The sequence below is a fragment of the Gymnoscopelus braueri genome, assembly GCF_963280865.1.
Source record: "Gymnoscopelus braueri genome assembly, chromosome: 7".
Lineage (NCBI taxonomy): Eukaryota > Metazoa > Chordata > Actinopteri > Myctophiformes > Myctophidae > Gymnoscopelus > Gymnoscopelus braueri.
The window spans coordinates 54,293,105-54,314,707 of NC_137608.1; the positions used below are offsets into that span (position 1 = coordinate 54,293,105).

At 39.8% G+C, this 21,603-nt stretch overlaps 1 protein-coding gene across 1 annotated transcript; it reads right to left on the minus strand.

Annotated features, from left to right (window-relative positions):
* Positions 1-202: 202 nt before the first annotated feature.
* On the minus strand, positions 203-3,233 carry LOC308089155 (uncharacterized protein; the record flags this gene model as incomplete). The annotated part of the gene is made up of 3 exons (XM_080433721.1): positions 203-603; positions 1,508-1,921; positions 3,149-3,233. The coding sequence occupies 3 exons, from the start codon at positions 3,231-3,233 to the stop codon at positions 203-205; spliced, it is 900 nt and encodes a 299-aa protein (XP_080289847.1).
* Between the last annotated feature and the right edge of the window lie 18,370 nt (positions 3,234-21,603).

The window sequence follows — 21,603 nt, forward strand, 5'->3', positions numbered from 1 at the left end:
AATGATGAACAAAACCTCCTAACTCCACTTTTTGTTTAGTTTTTTGTCATTTCCTAAAAAAGGAACATTTTGGAGTTAGCTGGTTTCTACCCGACAACAGATATATATGTATTCAAAGATTTGCACACATTTTCACGATTGTTTTAAAAAAAATAGCCAAATAAATCTAAAATGACACAGATGTGCTCCCGGATTGAAAGGGTTAATTACCATTGCTGTTGGCTTGTGAAGTCTGTGTCTTTGAAGTGACATCTTCGTTGAGTTTCTTCGGCTCGTTTCTCTTCTTTTTTGACCGGGACTTTGAGCGGGAGTACGACCAATCGGAGTCGTTGCCACTGTGGTCTTTTGGTTCCCACGGCGTGTCAGAATGACTAACATTGTCCTCCTCATCACTGCTGCATTGCTGCAGGGCTGCTGGTGGATGGAGAGCCCGGTGAACCATGTTCAGAGGGAGTCTGTGAAGGACCACCACCGCTGGATTCATATGAGCCAGAAGAGATGTGGAAGAAGGTTCATCTGGGTGTTTGTGTGAATCCTGAGCCCTTCTGGTCTGTGGGTGTTGTTGTGCCTTGTTAGATGCCACAAGAGATGAAGATATATCACCTAAGAATAGAAAAGGGTGATAATAGGTTTGTTAATTACTTGATATCACTTGGTTTATGTTACAGAAAACAATTATGCCCGTTGGTCATTTTCATTTAATTTTATTGGCGTGTTTTTGTAAACCCTACATTCTGTCATTTTTCTGTAGCTTAGCTACAGATTCATTCTAGTGTAGCTGTTGGAAAAATATCCAAAAAAACAAGATCGATCACCTCACTTCTTGAACTAAGGCCCCATTTAGACTGCAGTCAAATCCGATTAATTTCTCAAATCCAATCTTTTGGCCCGACTGTTCACACCGCATTTGCAAGTGACCAGATCAGATCTGTCTCAGATCTGTGTGTTCAGACTGATTTAAATGAATGATTTTTTGCTACAAAATGCTCAACTAAGGGATTTATTTCCTTTATGACTCATCAAGTGTTTCTTCAGATTACCATTTTTGGTTAACCAACTGATTCAGGTTGTTTTCATTAGAGCTTTTGATGCAAACTTTACAACTAAAATATTTGTCCCCTGTATGTATTAACATAACATTCACTATTTAAGGTTTAGTTTAGCCAAACTCTGGACAATTATAGTTTGTTTTGATGATTTCATGTCAAGGGACAGCTTGTTGCTCAATAATAATGTTTGCCCTTCCACATATAAGGTCATATTTTCACCGGTGCCTTACCCATTATCCCTAAACTTCTTTACCATGTTTGACTATTTTTAAAAACATTTTCAAGTAGTTCAACCAGCCGATCTACAACGACACGTTGTGAGCTTGTAGATTGGCTATTTGAATTATTTTTAAAAATAGTATCAAATGGCATAGAAGTTTAGGGATAATGGGTAAGGCACCGGCAAAAATAGGGCCTTTAGTGTCTTGTGTTGATTTCAGTGTTTAAAGCTGACTGACCTCCACTGGTCTCCTCCCACTCATCACTGTCTTCAGTGACTTCAGAGTCAGATTCAACTTCAATTTCAATTTCAACTGCAGAACAGTGTGAAGAGACGTCTTCTTCATCATCTTCACGTTTCACTGCTAGTAATGTCATCATTGATCCATCAGGTGCCTCTGGTCTTTGAAGTAACTCCTCCTGTTCCTCTTTAATATGTGGAGGTTCTGGTTCATCCTTGACCAGACTGGGGCTCCTCTCCTCCTGTTCCTCTTTAATGTGTGAAGGCTCTGGTTCCTCCTTGACCAGACTGGGGCTCCTCTCCTCGTGTTCCTCTTTAATGTGTGGAAGCTCTGGTTCCTCGTTGACCAGACTGGGGCTCCTCTCCTGTTCAGGGGAAACCGCTTTACACACAACCATGTTGTGCAGGGTGTCTAGGACCAGAAAAATAACATGCAACTTAAATGTTAATCCTTATTTCTGTCTTCCATGTTCCATGTACAAAATGAGGTTATCATCTCTTACATTGACCAAACAGTTACTAACTAGGAATTATTGAGGCGTTTCTGAAAACTGAAATTCTGAGAAATCAGGCTTCAACGTTTTAGCAAGAAACCTTCTCAGCTCCAAAGCATATTTAGAAAAGGAATTTGAATTCATTTAACTTTGTTACTTTACCCAAAATATAATTGTGCTATAACAAATATTGGCAGTTTCTAAAGCTAATTCATACTTAGATGCTCGTCAGTTCCGTGCCCCGAAAACAGCCCTCCAAGGCTGTGACATATCAAACTGTCTTTTCCTGACCAGTACAAAATGCATCAGATCACGTTGGTAGAACCGTCATGATCATGACTTTTTAGATAATGATTAATTGTCTTACAAATAATTGTGATAATTAATGTGTATATGTACCAATGTATAGCACATTGGTTGTATATTCAAAAATAGCAGATATACAAGCTTGTGCCGCGCTATGAGCTTGTAGATCTGCTATTTTTGAAAACAAATGAAAATATGTGCAAATCTCTAAACACATTGCAGTGGTCAGTCGATCCTGTAGGTTTACACACTATAACATTCAAAGGATCAGACCCTTCCTCACCCAGGAGTCAGCCCAGCTCCTTATCCAGTCATATAAAAACTTGACTACTGTAACTCTCTCCTTACTGGCCTCCCGGCTCGTGCACTTAAGCCTCTCCAAATGATCCAGAATGCAGCAGCACTATTGGTCTTCAACCAGACAAAAAGTTCACATTCCTCCCCAAATGAGCACTCCCTCCATTGGCTCCCAGTTACTGCCAAATTCAGATCAATTGCATTGCTCCAGCCACGGAGGAGAACCGGGCAGAAGAGATTTTGGGGACGCATTTTGGGGACGCACGCACGCAGCACGCACAGAGCTCTGTAGAATTATAGGATGATAACAATGAATCGCCATCTAAAATGTGATACAATCTGCAGTAGTCAGGCCAAGTCAGTTTGGTGTGTCCAGGCTTTGGAGAGATGTTTTGGGCGCACAAAACTGACGTGCAACTAAGTATAAATCAGGCTTTAGAAATTCCCCATCAGATTTGGCATATAATCGTAATTATAAAAAGTAGAGACTATGAATTGGTTGTTGTGAAACTTGTTGAAGCAGTGATATTGAGTGTTTATACCGTTCATCTTCCATGTGAAGGCATCTGGAAGTTTCTGTTCAGCTATCTCCAGCACTTCTGTTCGGGAGGGATTCTCACGGTTCATTGCAGGGTGATGATCATCAAAGCTGAGGTAGATATTATAGAAACACTTTAGACACCTAAAACCTATATACATAGTTGACTGGGGTACTGCACGGTTCTATACTAGGTATTCTAGTACAGTAATTGCCAACCTTTTATCTTGGTCCTTCTGACATCTGACAGAAGCTGAGAACCCACCCCATCACTCAGCCCTAACAGCCACCCTATTGCTGGCTTTTAGACGGGTGGGATATCTGAAAAATGTCATTGTTAGAGGCATTTTGGGGTAAAAGTGGGGTACCAGGCCAATTTACATAATTCAAGGGTGCTGAATCTGAAAAACATGTTACCCAAGCAACATTTTTAGTTTTTAACGTTCCAATTTGTATAACAAAATGGCTGCTTTTGCACTATTTCTTCAATAACTCTATAACAAAGCTAACAACACTGACAAATAACGTGTATATATCTATGTTCTGAGGGTCAGACAATGTGTGTAAGGTATTTATTTTATGTAATTAGTGGTAAGCTTACTGCCTTACTCCTAAATATGCAAATTGGGGGCCACCATTACAGAAAACGGTTTAGTACTCAAACGGGTCCATACGAATCCCCCTTATTTTATTTTATTTTCTACTTCCCATGTAAAAATCCTGGGAAAAGTATACAATTGGTCCCTGATGCTTTATGTTTTCAATCACTAGTTTAAAGTATTGTTTAAATCAGGGGTCTTCAACTGGGGGTCCGGGACCCCTAGGGGGTCCTCAGAGTTACTAATTGGGGTCCGCCAAATCTTTGTGTGATATGATTTTTTTTTTACCTTAACCACTCGAACCCTAGCATCCCTTTTTCTGAGGAGAACTTTTGCCAAAAATAGCCGATCTACAAGCTCACAACGCCTCGCTGCGAGGCGTTGTGAGCTTGTAGATCGGCTATTTTTGGCAAGCAGGTATATGTGTAGAGGGGAAAAAGAGCAGACCAAGTAATCTGAAACACAATTTTATACAATATAGAGGGAGTCCCTGCTTCATCTCTCTCTGAGCTAGGGGGTCCTTGGCCTGAAAACGTTGAAGACCCCTGGTTTAAATCATCATGATATGAGTTTAGTAAATTATGGTCCCATTAATTTTAAAATGAATGATAAAGTAGGGTATGTTTCTAGGGTTTCTCCTGGTTCTACAGAGTGAAGACCCGCCCTTGCTGCGGTTTCAGCCAATAGCATTCATTTCTGTTAGCATTTCAGACCGGATATAGAAAGATGGCAAATTTGAAATTGCTTAAAAACAGGCTTCAAAACGGGTCTGTAGAAACCAATGGCGTCACTTTGTCCATTCTTTTTTACGGCCTATGCTAACAACGCATCACATCACAGTACATTGTGAGCTTGTAGATCTGCTACTTTTATAGAATAACAAATTAGGATATGAATTGACAAAAAAGAAAGAAAAAAGAAAATATTAAATATAGAGATAAAAGGTTTCTCCTCGACGGCAATGTAAAGGCTTTGCTGTGTGCTTAGAGCAGAGTGGTTAGAGCATGCACCACATGGGCTCTAATGCCTGGCATCCAGTCCCTGGTTCAATTCCCAGCCAGCAGGACCATTTGCTGCATGTCACTCCCCTGATCTCTCTCTCTGTGTGTTTACTGTCTCTCTACACTAACCTATGTGAAATAATAATGATAATAATAATAAAATCATGAACACAGATCTGAATTATCATGTTAATGTAAATTATAATAATGAATTATTATTCATATTATTATTATTATAACAACAACAATACAAATAATAATAACATATTATTTAATTATTTGAATTTATAAAGCGTTCAGCTGTTGAGACAAATATTATATTATATATAAGTGCTTCACAATAAGAGACTATATTAAATAAACAAGTTAAAGATAGACTTAAAAAAAAAAAAAAAACAGTGGTGAAAAATCAGAGGGCTACTAGAAAGGTTTAAAAGGCTTGCTGGTTAAAAGTAAAATTTCTGAGATTACAATTAAAGGGAAAAAAATGATCTACAAGCCCACTTGACATGTTGTGAGCGTGTTGTAGATCAGCTATTTTTGCTGTTTCACTACGACCATCATAGTTGCAGCATATAGGTCTATAACTTACACATATAACATATTTAACTACTATTCACTGTTTGGTGAATTAACTTAAATAAACATTGATTCGCCATCTTCAGTAGACCAGTAACATGAAATAGAGATGTAAATAGTTACATTTCATTAGCATGTTGGTATCAAAATGTACTTAAAGTACCAAAAGTAGAAAGTATTGTGTTCAATATCCCCATTTCACAAGTTTTTTAATGTATACAAATCTTTTGAAAATAGCCGATCTACAAGCTCACTATGTGTTGCATTGTGAGCTTGTAGATCGGCTATTTTCAAAAAAATATATTCCTCTGAGATGTAGTGGAGTGGAAGTAAAAGTACTGAACATTGGAAATACTCCAGTAAAGTAAAACGTATGCACAGTACTTGAGTAAATGTACTTACTTTACACCACTGTATCAAACCTTGAATGACTGTGGCAAAGCTAACATTAGCAGCTTAGCATCTGGAAGTAAAATGCTGCAGTGAACCTTTACTATAAAGCAGTTCATTATTTACATTACCTCTGATTCCACCATGAAAAAGACTCCATCTGGTTCCAACTGGAATCTAATGTAATGTAATGTAATGTAATGTTCTGCTCTGTTGTGTAGTTTAATGACATTAACCTCGTCGTGTTGTTGTTGTTGTCATGCAGCCTGATGGCATCAATACATGTTGGCTTTCTGATCCGGCTGGAGCGGAAATAACTTTACGTCATCAAGTAGCCGGAAGCAACGACCGGAACTTCCGGTGCCGTGCACCTCCAAAATGATTCCCCTGGTTTAAGGCTGGTTTAGTTTGGTATAAAAGTTTCGGTTTTTTTTGCTATAATAATCGTCTGCAGTGGTGTAAAGTAACTAAGTACATTTACTCAAGTACTGTACTTAAGTACAATTCTGAGGTATTTTTTACTTTACCGGAGTATTTCAGTACTTTTACTTTTACTCCACTACAATTATTTGAAAACTTTAGTTACTAGTTACTTTGCAATTATCAATGATTATATTATAAAACATACATTACCACTTTAGCCCTATTTTATACCTAAGCCTAAGCCTTTGAAAATAGCCGATCTACTAGCTCACAAAGTGTCGCATCGCAACGCGTTGTGAGCTTGTAGATCTGCTATTTTCAAACAATTCAGTACTTTTACTTTTGGTACTTTAAGTACATGTTGATACCAATACTTTTGTACTTTTGCTCAAGTAAATTTTGAATTCCGGACTTGTAACGGAGTAGGCCTACTTCTACAATGCAGTATTGATACTTTTACTTAAGTGAAACATTTGAGTACTTTTTCCACCACTTACCTTTTTGGTATGTCCATTTTCTATTCTAACTCGTAGCACGACTAGCGAGACTAAACTAATTGATTCTCATTATGTGGGGAAAAAAATAATGCGACGCCAACCGGAACCAACCACCGGAACCATGATTATTTTTTTTATTTTTTTATAAACCGGATGACACGGCTAGTTGTCACGTAATCTGAGTTCCCAGAAGTTTCCGCCAGCTCTCGCATACAAACGGGAGGGGCGAGGAATTTCTGGGCCAAAGCCCCATAGATATAGAAACCTAGATACCTCATTGGCCTCTGCAGTTCATTGTAACGACTGGTCTCTCAATACAAGGCTCTTCCGCGGGGCTGTTTGACTACTGACCAATCACATCACGTTAACTACTGGCCAATCACAGCGTGTCTAACTGACTAGTTGCTGCGCGGCTGCCTCTTAAGAAAAGACCCACCCCACCTGCCTCTGATTGGCCTACCGAACGCCCCCTTCTGTGACGCACACGGAAGTTTCCAGCTTCCCCCCAGAAGCATTGAGGAAGCGGAAGTGTGTCCGAGATGCCGACGCTTCAGAGCCAGAGGAGGCGTCTACCTTTATATGTCTATAGCCAGATTCCATTCCCCAAAGTTCGGTCACTCGCTCACTCTCCTCGCTTCCTCCACTCGCGCCTAAGCCCCGCCCCTGCGAGGAGCCGAGGATTATTTGCGAGGACGAGTGGCCGACCAGCTGGAGGGGATCGGACTGCACTTGCTGCGCGTCATTTCAAAGCGACGGCAAATTCCGCGATCACTTATGACGTCTCAAACAGCTGGACCAGAGCCGCCCGTGGATGAAAATATACATGCATAGAATAATATGCAGGTATAGAATAATACAGAATATAAGAATAAACAATTCATCAATGTGGATGGCCACATTGTTATCTTTATAGTTAACATTTTGTGCAAAGCCATTTATTCCTGAAATAGTGAACGAAGCGCCAGGATGATTAAACATTTATGAATTAAATCCTGACCCGTCCCTCTTTTTGCTCTTACAGTCCCCAGACCCCCCACCCCCCGCAGCAGTCCCGCACGGCACTGCTGCTTATAACAGCCACCGTATATTACAGAGTATGTCTGACTCTGAATTACATCATTCATGCAGGGTAGCCATACGTCCTCTTTTCCCCGGACATGTCCTCTTTTGGGGGGCTGTCTGGGGGGGTTTCATAAAATCCTTCAAATGTCCGGGGTTTGGAGAGTTTGGGTGATATCCCTCCCACTTCTGGGACGAAGAAAAAAGAAAAAAACTCAGACGATTTTGTGATTTTGCTTGATATTGTTTGATAGCGAAATAAATCATGACTGATAGACATGAAAGAATACCCTTCACAGCTAATAGAGAATTTTAAATTTTAAGAATCGGTTCAGAATTGAATGAGTACGGCTATAGTTAAAGCGTAAAGTGTCCTCTCCTATATTCAGTCTATATATAAATACAATACATTATTTTAAACATAATCTTTGTCACAGTAATTTATAGTAGTCCATGCACTGCATTGAGGCATGCAAGGAGATAAATGAACTATCAGCTTTTGAGACAGAATAAGTGTGCACAATATATTACAATGTATATAATTGTATTATACTTTATATCGTATTGTTGCGTCTTTTCAGTCAATTTACACTGTGTGTGTGTGTGTGTGTGTGTGTGTGTGTGTGTGTGTGTGTGTGTGTGTGAGATGCGCAAGTGATCGGCGGGGGCGAAGGGGGGGGGGGGCAGCCGGTGTTTTCGGGGCATGGTTTCGGGTTTCAAGCAGTGTGTGTGTGGCCACATGTGGAGGAGGACCATGTATACGTCACGGGAGAAGGGAAAAAACAAAAAAAACGTGTACACGTGATGCGGAAGTCTGCCGCGGAGGAGCTGTGGAGAGTCGTCGAGCCTACACTTGATGTACACTCGCTAAATGCGGAAGTAGAGAGCCGACTCGGCTCCTCCACTCGACTCCACTCGCCTCCTCCAAGAAGCAACTGAGTAATTGGAATTTAGCACATCCGGTTTGGAGTCGAAGTGACCGAGTGGGAGTGAGCGAGTGGCCGAGATTTTCGGGTTTGGAATCTGGCTAATGCAAAGCCCTGGTATTTGTGGGCGGGATGTATCTTACGCTCGCCTCTTACCGGTCTGAGAACTGTGCAACTTGTCTAAAAAGTCCGACGAGAGGCAAACAGCAGTACACAACAATGGCGGCCGCAATTTCTCAAGGGGAAATTGCTTCCTGTCGCTCCTATTTACATGCAACACCCACTGCATGTGGATCCCGCCCCCTTTTCTTCATCGGTTGTTGATTTGAATCAGAAAGCAGTGGCCGCGCCCCTGCTGTCCAGGCTTTGAGCCGAAGCCTCCCAGACTAGTTGTCACGTGGTTGCTGTGTGCGGCAGCCAAGGCTCTAAGAGGGTAAGGCCATCTACGTCATTTATTTTTGTCGGCTGCACGGAGCCAAACTGCAGCCGTGGAATACATTGGAGCAGTACAGGGTGTGCTGGGAGTTTTTGAGCTACTGGAGCTCTATTGTAATGATGACGTCACATGCACGCGCACATGCACTGGACACAAGTGCACATAGCCGCTTTTGATTGATTGATTGATTGATTGATTGAATACTTTATTTAGAAGTTTGCAGGAAAAAAAGGACATGAAAGTACAGTTTAAATACAAGGTCAACTAAATAGGATTAAAAAGCCCATGAAAGCCTAATGGCTTGTTTCAAGTGGGGTCCGCTCAGCTCGGTGCTAGTTTAAATACTGATACTGTATATTTTAATGTAATTATAATTCTTATTATTTAGTTGCATTGTTAAAGGAGAATTTTGGACTAAAGTTTTCTTACCTTTTCTATGACGTTATGATATCTTAGGATGAATGGTACAGAAGAAAAATGTCATAACTCCACCCCTGAGCCGCCACAGCTTAAAAGGTGCGCGGATAGGCCTTAGGTTAGATCACATATTTGAATAGCTTTTTTTTTTTTTTTTTTGAGAGATCTGACGTTCATAGTGACAGAACACTGTCCCAAAAAAAAAAAAGAAAAAAAAAGAAAAGAAGTCTCGCTAGACGAGATTTCAATCTCGTCTAGCGAGACTTCTGGTTGTTTTTTTTTGGTTGCATAGTGTTCTGTCACTATGAACGTCAGATCTGACCAAAAATTAATTTTAAAAAAGCTATTAAGATATGTGATCTAACCTAAGGCCTATCCGCGCACCTTTTAAGCTGTGGCGGCTCAGGGGTGGAGTTATGAAATGTTTCTACTGTACCATTCATCCTAAGATATCATAACGTCATAGAAAAGGTAAGAAAACTTTGGTCCAAAATTCTCCTTTAATTTGTTGTTTTCATTTTGTTTCAATTAATTAATTATTTTCCATTTAGTTTTATTTAAAAGCCCTTTACTCACACACACAAAAGTAGGCTATACTTGTCTTTACTTGAATGTTGGTGCAACTCTCGTTCTTGGGTCCACAGCTAAGCGATGGGATCTCAGACTCTCCACTTAGCGGAGAGTGTGCCTCCCAAAAACCATCACCAGCAGCAGCGAGCCACGTCCTTGAAGGAAGAGGGTGTCACAGGGGGAGCCATCGAGGAAGGTTTCCAGCCCAAGGTGGACACAACCACTTCCAGAGAGGCGGGTTTGGCCACGAGGAAGTTTGAGAAGGAGTGGAACGAACAGATGCTCGAAGTTCTCAACCACCAGATCACCCGGCTCCAGTGGACAGTGAGGCAACCAGGGCGCAGCCAAGTGCGCCTGCTGGGGCAGCTGAGCCTGTCGGTGGCAGCGACGGGTCGGCGGCAGCAGCACCGGTGCCACTGGGAGAACCAAAGTGGGTGGGTGGAAGAACATGAGCACACATTCGCCATTGGGTCCTTTCCATTATGGGGAATGGGTCAGTGAACTGTGGAGTGGACTTCCCTTTCCAGAACGCCACAAAGGGCGTCTTCAGAAGGGGGGGGAAATGTCACGGGGCAACCCGTGCCCTATATACACATACACACATCTGACTGCATTGAAAGTTATGCAAGGACTAATGGTTTTAAACTTGTGTACTGATAATGAAATGTTCACCGATTGTTTGCTGGTTGTCTCTCCTACACTGCTGGTGGCAATCCCCTTGATTGGGAAGGTGCCAAGTGCTGTGGAGGAGGGGTGTTTCATATGCTTTAGGAGCATTGTTTATTTAAACCGTCATTGAGTCTTTACCCCAAGTTATATGTGTTTAATTGTAACGCATCATTAGGAATGTTTAGGTTACTTTTATTCTGTGGATTATTTATGGAAGCATTTGGAATTGTTGCTAATTGGTTCTGTGTCCTGTGGTAGGATCCACTCCCTATTTAAGGGAGGCTGCAGGGACAGACAGGGAGTCAATTAGATATGGGCAGAAACACAGGTAACATCCCTGAGGGAGAGCTACAGGGCCTTGTGTGATCAAGGTTAAGCCTGAAGAGAGCTTTTATCCAGTTGGGTCTTGTTTATACGTGTTTGCCTTAAGTGCTTATTTATTGTTCTTATTGCTCTATTTTTGACTTTTAGGCCAGTATTATTGTTGCTAAATGCATATTCTTGCACTGGAGTTCGATGGAGGAGTTGGGCGAAATAAAACCCCCCAAAATGCATCTCTGACTGTCTTTGGAGCCTTGGCCGTTCGAGCCTTTTCACATGTGTTGTCAAAATTAACACTGCGTCACAGTGACATGAAAACAATAGGTAACCTCACACTGTAATTTTTGTGTTAAATTGTGACTGTAGCCTGAATGTATCAGAGGTCAATTGTAAGCAACAACAGAGACTGCCAAGAGACACTTTTCTGACCTCTGACCTCACTGGACGTTCCGCCACACTTTTTTCTACACCTCTCCCGCCTAGCAGAGAGTGTGGCAGTGTAGAGGGGGCCTCCCTGAACACGTGCGTATGTCACAAGTATTGGCATCCACAGCCGTCTCCGGTCCAGTGTCCACTATTGTCTGAAAACTGCACTTTTCTTACCTCTGGCCGCACTTGATGGCCTGCCACTTTTTTTTTACAAATTATCTCGCAATGTTCACCAACATTCTGTACTGGTCTGTATCAATTTTCTATCGAATTCAGGGGCGCTCAGTTATGGAACAGTTCACACACAAACACACACACACACACACACACACACACACACACACACACACACACACACACACACACACACACACACTTTGAATTAATTATTCTGATTACACACACACACTTTTAATTAATTATTCTGATTACATTCTTATTTGTATTGTATTTTAGTTTTTTAATAGTTGAGATCAGCTTTATAACCCCCCCATGCTTTATTTTTTAAATCTCACCTGCACTATCTACTATTTTTATTTGTAGCATATTTTGTTGTTGCTTTTATCATTGTTTATTTGCTTCTGCAATAAACAATATTATATCATGATAATTTTCCAAGAGTGACCTGGCCTAGAGGCAGCATTATTACAACAATGGTTAAACAATACAAAAACAATACATATGTAACAAACACAAATGAATATCCAGTTAAAGTTCAAAACAGGATCAGAAACTATGCTAAGTGCACAATTAATGGGGATCAATAGCCAGTTTAAATCAGGAACAACCTAGCACTTAGAAGTGATCTAGTATAAGCCATTTAAAAATACATACATCCTAAATGTATTTTTAAAATAGATTTGTGTCTTTTAAAAAACATAAAAAATGCACGATCTTATTTTGAAGGCAACCGGAAACCTTATTTCTGCTAGCTCGATAACCGGATGTCCTATTTCTGCTTTACTTTGTAGATTTTGACCATTTCAGCCCTATATACATTTCGGCCATTTGAAAATAGTCGATCTACAAGCTTGTAGATCTGCTATTTTCAAAAGATTTGTATACATTTTATACATTTGAAAACTTGTGAAATGGGACATTCTGGATGATGACTACTTTAACTTTTGGTACTTTAAGTACATTTTGATACCAATACTTTTACTCAAGTAAATTAGTAAATTCCTGACTTTCACAGAGTATTTCTACATTGCAGTATTGCTACTTTTACTTAAGTAAAAAATAGTAAGTACTTTTTCCACCACTGAGCAGTACACTTCTTTCTACAATCTCACTGCTATGCCATTTCATAACAGTCACTGAGGATTTTTCTTCAGTTTAGATTTGTATTTTCACTCTTTTGCCTCTATTTGTATGCCAATAAATGTAGCTCTAAGCGCAAATTCAATAAAGAAGATCTAAGGCTTTATGGGAGCGCATCGCTATTGTCTGCGTCACTTCCGTTCCCACGCTGTCAGTATCTTTCCATTCACAGATCTAGCGAGCACACGCAATCGGCAGCCAGCCAATCAGCGATCGGGCTCCACTCTGTCAAATATCACTGCCGCTAAACTGTCATTCTCCTTTCAGTCGGCGAACAGCAACCCACCTCCATCCCCAGCTCCACCTCAGATGTTCAAGAGCCGAAGGGAGGTCGATTCTTCTGCACTGCCACCACCAGCGTCTAGACTCCATTGGGGCTTTCTTTCCTATTCATCTATGCACGTTAAAATGCGATGGAGTCTAATCGCCAAATCTATTTAAGTTTTGTAATAAACATTCTTGTATCAAATTGGCGTGATCTCTCTTTTATTGAAATAACAACCACGTGTTTTTGCCCTTGTGTGAGGAGAGTGCCTTTGACATATGGTATTTAATGGTATCTGTGCCTATATTGATCTTTCCATTGATATTTGAGATTTCACAACTAATTCAGAAATTGTAGATACCCAGAAACAACTGGTATCTGTAGCTAAACGGCATTGAAAGTAAGACCTTTAGTATATTTCCGTCATTGCTAGCTCTATTAAATGACTCTTGTCACAAATGTTAAGTCCCAGTTGGTGGTCTAGGAAGGAGGGACTATAACATATACCCAAATGACAGAATTGAAATGGACAGATGTTTAAGTGAACGGAAAGTGTGTTTATTCAAAATAACTTGGGTTAACAAAATAAGGTAATGAGACAACTAACAAAAACACAGGAAAGGGACTGGTGGTGCCAAAATTAAAAAATATATAAAAAAATAATAAAGAACTAACCTAACGAGAGAAACAAAAATCTTCCTACACTAACTACAAAAAGAAATGACAACATGTGGCACTCACCTCTATCAAAGTGTACAATAACAAATAGTCACCTGGGTGTAGATATGTAAAGGGTATCCCAGAGCTAATCTACCCTTCCCTGTAATATGTTTGGCTGATTCTACAAAACTGAAGTGGTTAGGACTGAACAAACAAATGGCAGGAGGAACAGAGAAAGATGGCTGCCATCACAGGTGCTTTATATATGGTGATGGCTGGAGATGATTGGTGGACCGATGAGTGGAGGACCAACCGGTGGTGAGAGGCGGAGCTGACTGAATTAAGGAACTGAGTGAATGTTGAGTGAATGGGCTGGACCTGTGAATGAGTGACAGGCAGAGGGCAGAGAGCAGCAGGGAGAAAAACAACCACATACAAATGCCCCCCATAACAATACATGTAACAACAATATTAACAATTGAAATATTTTTCTCCTGTGTGGACAAGCTGGTGTGTCTCCAGGTTATTTGACTGATTGAAACTCTTGTCACAATGTTTACAGGGGAAAGGTTTTTCTCCTGTGTGGATAAGCTGGTGTCTCTTCAGAGTACATGCCAGACTGAAACTTTTGTTACAATGTTTACAGGGGAAAGGTTTTTCTCCTGTGTGGACACGAAGGTGTGTCTCCAGGTGATTTGACTGACTAAAACTCTTGTCACAATGTTTACAATGGAAAGGTTTTTCTCCTGTGTGGACAAGAAGGTGTGTCTTCAGGTTATTTGACCGACTGAAACTCTTGTCACAATGTTTACAATGGAAAGGTTTTTCTCCTGTGTGGACACGAAGGTGTCTCTTCAGGTTATTTGACTGTCTGAAACTCTTGTCACAATGTTTACAGGGGAAAAGTTTTTCTCCTGTGTGGACACGAAGGTGTGTCTTCAGGTTATTTGCTAGACTGAAACTCTTGTCACAATGTTTACAATGGAAAGGTTTTTCTCCTGTGTGGACAAGAAGGTGTGTCTTCAGGTTATTTGACCGACTGAAACTCTTGTCACAATGTTTACAGGGGAAAAGTTTTTCTCCTGTGTGGACACGAAGGTGTGTCTTCAGGTCATTTAACCGACTGAAACTGTAGGATCTTGGTTCATCTGTGTCTCTATTCTTCTTGCTGGTGACTGAGTTTCCTCCACATTTGGCAGTAGAGGTCGTTGTGGCTTTGTTCGATGTGTTTATGGAGGGCAACCTGAGATGTGAAGGTGTATGGACACTCAGAACAAGAGAGGACCTGACTCTGGGAGGACTGGGAACTCATTTCTGAGAGAGAGAGAGAGAGAGAGAGAGAGAGAGAGAGAGAGAGAGAGAGAGAGAGATTCAAAATGGTGAGTACTTGTAAACACTCCATGCAACAGATTAATTATAATTACATGAAAACTATGGAGCAAACATTTATAATCAGATAATGATCTGTTCAACATCAAAATCAGAGCAGAGTAGGCCATTTGAAGGGAAGCATTTGACAGAAATTATTATCATCATTATGGACAGAAAAGTGTCAGATAATATGTAATGCTAAATACGTGTAAACCAGAATCCTCAGGCAATGCATAATTGCATATGATAACTTTATTTGTATTCTGCAGGCTGTACTGTTGTCACTGTGGGATAATAATGAATACATTTTTAATTGGTTCTTTCATTCAATAACCAGGTAATTAAATTCAATGAAATAACCGGTTGGCCAGAGTCCGAGCTGGTCAAAGCTGACAAAAGTTGTTTAACCACTGGTCACAAAAACCTCAATAATGCCCGTTTAACCGGGCCGACTAGCGGGTAGGTTCCCATATAAATTAAAATAACAATGTACCACTGGAGACAAAGAGGATCATATAGGCATTATTTTTGAACTAATCATGTTGTAGCTGGTGTTTTTTTAAAAAAAAAATTTCAAGCAACCAGTCTTGTCTGTTTACCAATGGTGCCAGGAAAAAATTATAATGACAATAAAATAATAATAAAATAAATGAATAAAATAGACTAATTGCACTGTCAGTAGGTAATTCTGAGCCAACCCTGAAGTCTGGTCTTTCTATGTGTGGTAATAATACAATTACAATCTCTGTTTATCTCATTATTACTCATTATCTCATTATCTTGCCTGCCCTAAATGTAAATTCTGGGGACGCCACTGGTCTATTGCTAAGGTATACGGTAAAAACATTAGTTACAGTAATAGTTAATTTCTACAAGATCTAAGATCTACAAGCTCATAGCCCGGTGCCTAGGGCTATGAGCTTTTAGATTTTCTGCATTTTCCATTTTTTCCATAAATCAGTGCTATTAAACACCCTTTACGTCTGTGTTGATAGAAAACATATTGAATCAATGAAAGGTATTAAAAAGTGCTTCAAACAAAACCAGCTAACTCCATTGGATCCTCAAACGTTCTGCTAAATTCCACCAAAGGAGGGTGGAGTTAGCTGGTTTTCCTGACTCCAGGTTCCACCCCCTTTTGACCTCCAACCTCATTGTGAGCTTTGAGGTCCATTCAGCTGTTCTTATCAATGATGAACAAAAAAGTCCACTTTTTGTTTTGTTTTTGTCATTTCCTGAAAAATTTACATTTTGGAGTTAGCTGGTTTCTGCCCGACAGCAGATATATATGTATTCAAAGATTTGCACACATTTTCACAGTTAAAAAAAAAAAAAAAAGCCAAATAAATCTAAAATGACACAGATGTGCTCCCGGATTGAAAGGGTTAATTACCATTGCTGTTGGCTTGTGACGTCTGTGTCTTTGAAGTGACATCTTCGTTGCGTTTTCTGCCTTTCTTCTGCTCCTTTCTCTTCTTTTTTGAGCGGGACTTTGAGCGGGAGTACGACCAATCGGAGTCGTTGCCACTGTGGTCTTTTGGTTCCCACGGCGTGTCAGAATGACTAACATTGTCCTCCTCATCACTGCTGCATTGCTGCAGGGCTGCTGGTGGATGGAGAGCCCGGTGAACCATGTTCAGAGGGAGTCTGTGAAGGACCACCACCGCAGGATTCATATGAGCCAGAAGAGATGTGGAAGAAGGTTCATCTGGGTGTGTGTGTGGATCCTGAGCCCTTCTGGTCTGTGGGTGTTGTTGTGCCTTGTTAGATGCCACAAGAGATGAAGATATACCACCTAAGAATAGAAAAGGGTGATAATAGGTTTGTTAATTACTTTATATCACTTGGTTTATGTTACCGAAATAAATTATGACCGTTGGTCATTTTCATTTTATTTTATTGACGTGTTTTTGTAAACCCTACATTCTATCATTGTTTTGTAGCTTAGCTTCTGATTCATACTAGTGCAGCTGTTGGAAAAATATCAAAAAAAACAAGATCGATCACCTCACTTCTTGAACTAAGGCCCCATTTAGACTGCATTCAAATCCGATTAATTTCTCAAATCCAATCTTTTGGCCCGACTGTACCAGATCAGATCTGTCACAGATCTGTGTGTTCAGACTGATTTAAATGAATGATTTTTTGCTACAAAATGCTCAACTAAGGGATTTCTTTCCTTTATGACTCATCAAGTGTTTCTTCAGATTACCATTTTTTGTTAACCAACTGATTCAGGTCGTTTTCATTAGAGCTTTTGATGCAAACTTTACAACTAAAATATTTGTCCCCTGTATGTATTAACAGAACATTCACTATTTAAGGTTTAGTTTAGCCACACTCTGTACAATTACATTTAGTTTGTTTTGATGATTTCATCAAAACAAAGGGACAGCTTGTTGCTCAATGATAATATTTGTCCTTCCACATATAGGGCCTTATTTTCGCCGGTGCCTTACCCATTATCCCTAAATTTCTTTGCCATTTTTGACTATTTTTAAAAACATTTTCCAGTAGTTCAACTAGCCGATCTACTTCGACACGTTGTGAGCTTGTAGATTGGCTATTTGAATATATTAAAAAATAATAATAATAGTAACAAATGGCAAAGAAGTTTAGGGATAATGGGTAAGGCACCAGCAAAAATAGGGCTTTTAGTGTCTTGTGTTGATTTCAGTGTTTAAAGCTGACTGACCTCCACTGGTCTCCTCCCACTCATCACTGTCTTCAGTGACTTCAGAGTCAGATTCAACTTCAACTCTCACTGCAGAACAGTGTGAAGAGACGTCTTCTTCATCATCTTCACATTTCACTGCTAGTAATGTCATCATTGATCCACCAGGTGCCTCTGGTCTCTGAAGTAACTCCTCCTGTTCTTCTTTAATGTTTGGAGGTTCTGGTTCCTCCTTCACCAGACAGAGACTCCTCTCCTCCTGTTCCTCTTTAATGTGTGGAGGCTCCGGTTCCTCCTTGACCAGACTGGGGCTCCTCTCCTGTTCAGGGGAAACCTCCGCTTTACACACAACCATGTTGTGCAGGGTGTCTAGGACCATAAAAATAACATGTAAATTAAATGTTAATCCTTAATTTCTGTCTTCCATGTTCCATGTACAAAATGAGGTTATCATCTCTTACATTGACCAAACAGTTACTAACTAGGAATTATTGAGGCGTTTCTGAAAACTGAAATTCTGAGAAATCAGTCTTCAACGTTTTAGCAAGAAACCTTCTCAGCTCCAAAGCATATTTAGAAAAGGAATTTGAATTCATTTATTTTGTTACTTTACCCAAAATATGAATAATTGTGCTATACGAAATATTGGCAGTTTCTAAAGGCTAATTCATACATAGATGCTGGTCAGTTCCGTGCCCCGAAAACAGCCCTCCAAGGCTGTGACATATCAAACTGTCTTTTCCTGACCAGTACAAACTGCATCAGATCACGTTGGTAGAACCGTCATGATCATGACTTTTTAGATAACGATTAATTGTCTTACAAATAATTGTGATAATTAATGGCATGAGCTATGATTATCCCACGCGCAAGACGGAGCAACCAGATGACCTCTCCCACTTTCACTCACTATTCTACCAGGCTAAGATTCAATCCTGTGCCTCTAACCCAAGAAAGCTGTGCCTCTAACACAAAAACGCTAATACACAGCTGACATTTGTGGAAAGCGTAAAACGGGCTTGGCTGTTCCGTGCACATGGTAATGGTCAATGGCTGTGTGCAAATGCAGAGATTTTGGGGACGCACGCACGCAGCACGCACAGAGCTTTGTAGAATTATAGGATGATAACAATTATAGGATGATAACAATTAACCGCCATCTAAAATGTGATACAATCTGTAGTAGTCAGGACAAGCCAGTTTGGTGTGTCCAGGCTTTGGAGTGATGTTTTGGGCGCACAAAACTGACGTGCAAATAAGTATGAATCAAGCTTTAGAAATTCCCAATCAGATTTGACATATAATTGTAATTATAAAAAGTAGAGACTATGAATTGGTTATTGTGAAACTTGTTGAAGCAGTGATTATTGAGTGTTTATACCGTTCATCTTCCATGTGAAGGCATCTGGAAGTTTCTGTTCATCCATCTCCAGCACTTCTGTTCGGGAGGGATTCTCACGGTTCACTGCAGGGTCATGATCATCAAAGCTGAGGTAGATATTATAGAAACACTTTAGACACCTAAAACCTATATACATAGTTGACTAGGGTCCTGCAGGGTTCTACACTAGGTATAGTACAGTAATTGCCAACATTTTATCTTGGCCCTTCTGACATCTGACAGAAGCTGAGAACCCACCCCATCACTCAGCCCTAACAGCCACCCTATTGCTGGCTTTTAGACGGGTGGGATATCTGAAAAATGTCATTGTTAGAGACATTTTGGGGTAAAAGTGGGGTACCAGGCCAATTTACACAATTCGAGGGTGCTGAATCTGAAAAACATGGTACCCAGGCAACATTTTTAGTTTTTAACCTTCCAATTTGCATAACAAAATGGCTGCTTTTGCACTATTTCTATCTGAAAAACATGGTAGCCAGGCAACATTTTTAGTTTTTAACCTTCCAATTTGCATAACAAAATGGCTGCTTTTGCACTATTTCTTCAATAACTCTATAACAAAGCAGACAAAACTGACAAATAACGTGTATATATCTATGTTCTGAGGGTCAGACAATGTGTGTAAGGTATTTATTTTATGTAATTAGTGGTAAGCTTACTCCTAAATATGCAAATTAGAGGCCACCATTACAGAAAACGGTTTAGTACTCATACGGGTCCATACGAATTCCCCTTATTTTATTTTCTACTTATCTGTATGTTTGGCATCCTTAGGACATCTAAAATACAGATTTAGATGATCCCATGTAAAGATGCTGGGAAAAGTATACATTTGGTCCCTGATGATCAAAAGTATCAATGAGTGACATTCCATAAATAGACTATTATGGGGATTTCTGCTTTGTATAACTCAGCTCCAGAATGAGTTAAAGCCACAGAACTGGTACTGACACCTGGGTCTGGTCCCCTTGAACATATATTCATATGGGGATATGAGAACCAAGACGAAGCCACCCCAACTTCTAGTAATCTCAATACAACTGAATGATGTTTTGGGCGGACTTCATACCTGACTTTATTACCTCAGTAAACCTTTTTGATAAACGCTTTATGTTTTCAATCGCTAGTTTAAAGTATTGTTTAAATCATCATGATATGCGTTTAGTAAATTATGGTCCCATTAATTTTAAAATGTAATGATAAAGTAGGGAATGTTTCTAGGGTTTCTACTAGTTCTACAGAGTGAAGACCCGCCCTTGCTGCGGTTTCAGCCAATAGCATTAATTTCTGTTAGCATTTCAGACCGGATATAGAAAGATGGCAGATTTGAAATGGCTGAAAAACAGGCTTCAAAACGGGTCTGTAGAAACCAATGGCGTCACTTTGTCCATTATTTTTTACAGCCTATGATCACAACGCATCACATCACAGTACATTGGGAGCTTGTAGATCTGCTACTTTTATAGAACAACACATTAGGACATGAATTGACAAAAATTAAAGACAGAAAAAATAAAATATTAAATATAGAGATAAAAGGTTTCTCCTCGACGGCAATGTAATGTCTTTGCTGTGTGCTTAGAGCAGAGCGGTTAGAGCATGCACCACATGGGCTCTAATGCCTGGCATCCAGTCCCTGGTTCAATTCCCAGCCAGCAGGACCATTTGCTGCATGTCACTCCCCTGATCTCTCTCTCTCTGTGTGTTTACTGTCTCTCTACACTAACCTATGTGAAATAATAATGATAATAATAATAAAATCATGAACACAGATCTGAATTATCATGTTAATGTAAATTATAATAATAATATTATTCATATTATTATTATTATTATTAATAATAACAACAATACAAATAATAATAACATATTATTTAATTATTTGAGTTTATAAAGCGTTCAGCTGTTGAGACAAATATTGAAGTGCTTCACAATAAGAGACTATATTAAATAAACAAGTTAAAGATAGACTTAAAAAAAAAAAAAAAAACAGGGGTGAAAAATCAGAGGGCTACTAGAAAGGTTTAAAAGGCTTGCTGGTTAAAAGTAAAATTAAAGGGAAAAAAATATCTACAAGCCCACTTGACATGTTGTGAGCTTGTTGTAGATCAGCTATTTTTGCTGTTTCACTACGACCATCATAGTTGCAGCATAAAGGTCTATAACTTACACATATAACATATTTAACTACTATTCACTGTTTGGTGAATTAACTTAAATAAACATTGATTCACCATCTTCATTAGCCCTAGAATGTCTGTGATCTTACATACATTTCAAGTATTCCAAATACACAGTCATAGATCGGTCTCGGCTCCCCACTGTGTAGTGCCGATCTGCGCGGCCATAAAAGTGTTCTAAACTCCGTCTGTACTCACCCAATAATTAATTCCTAAAACGTGGAGTCATATTTTGTCCTCTAGTTTCATATCCATGTGAAAGTTCTGCCAG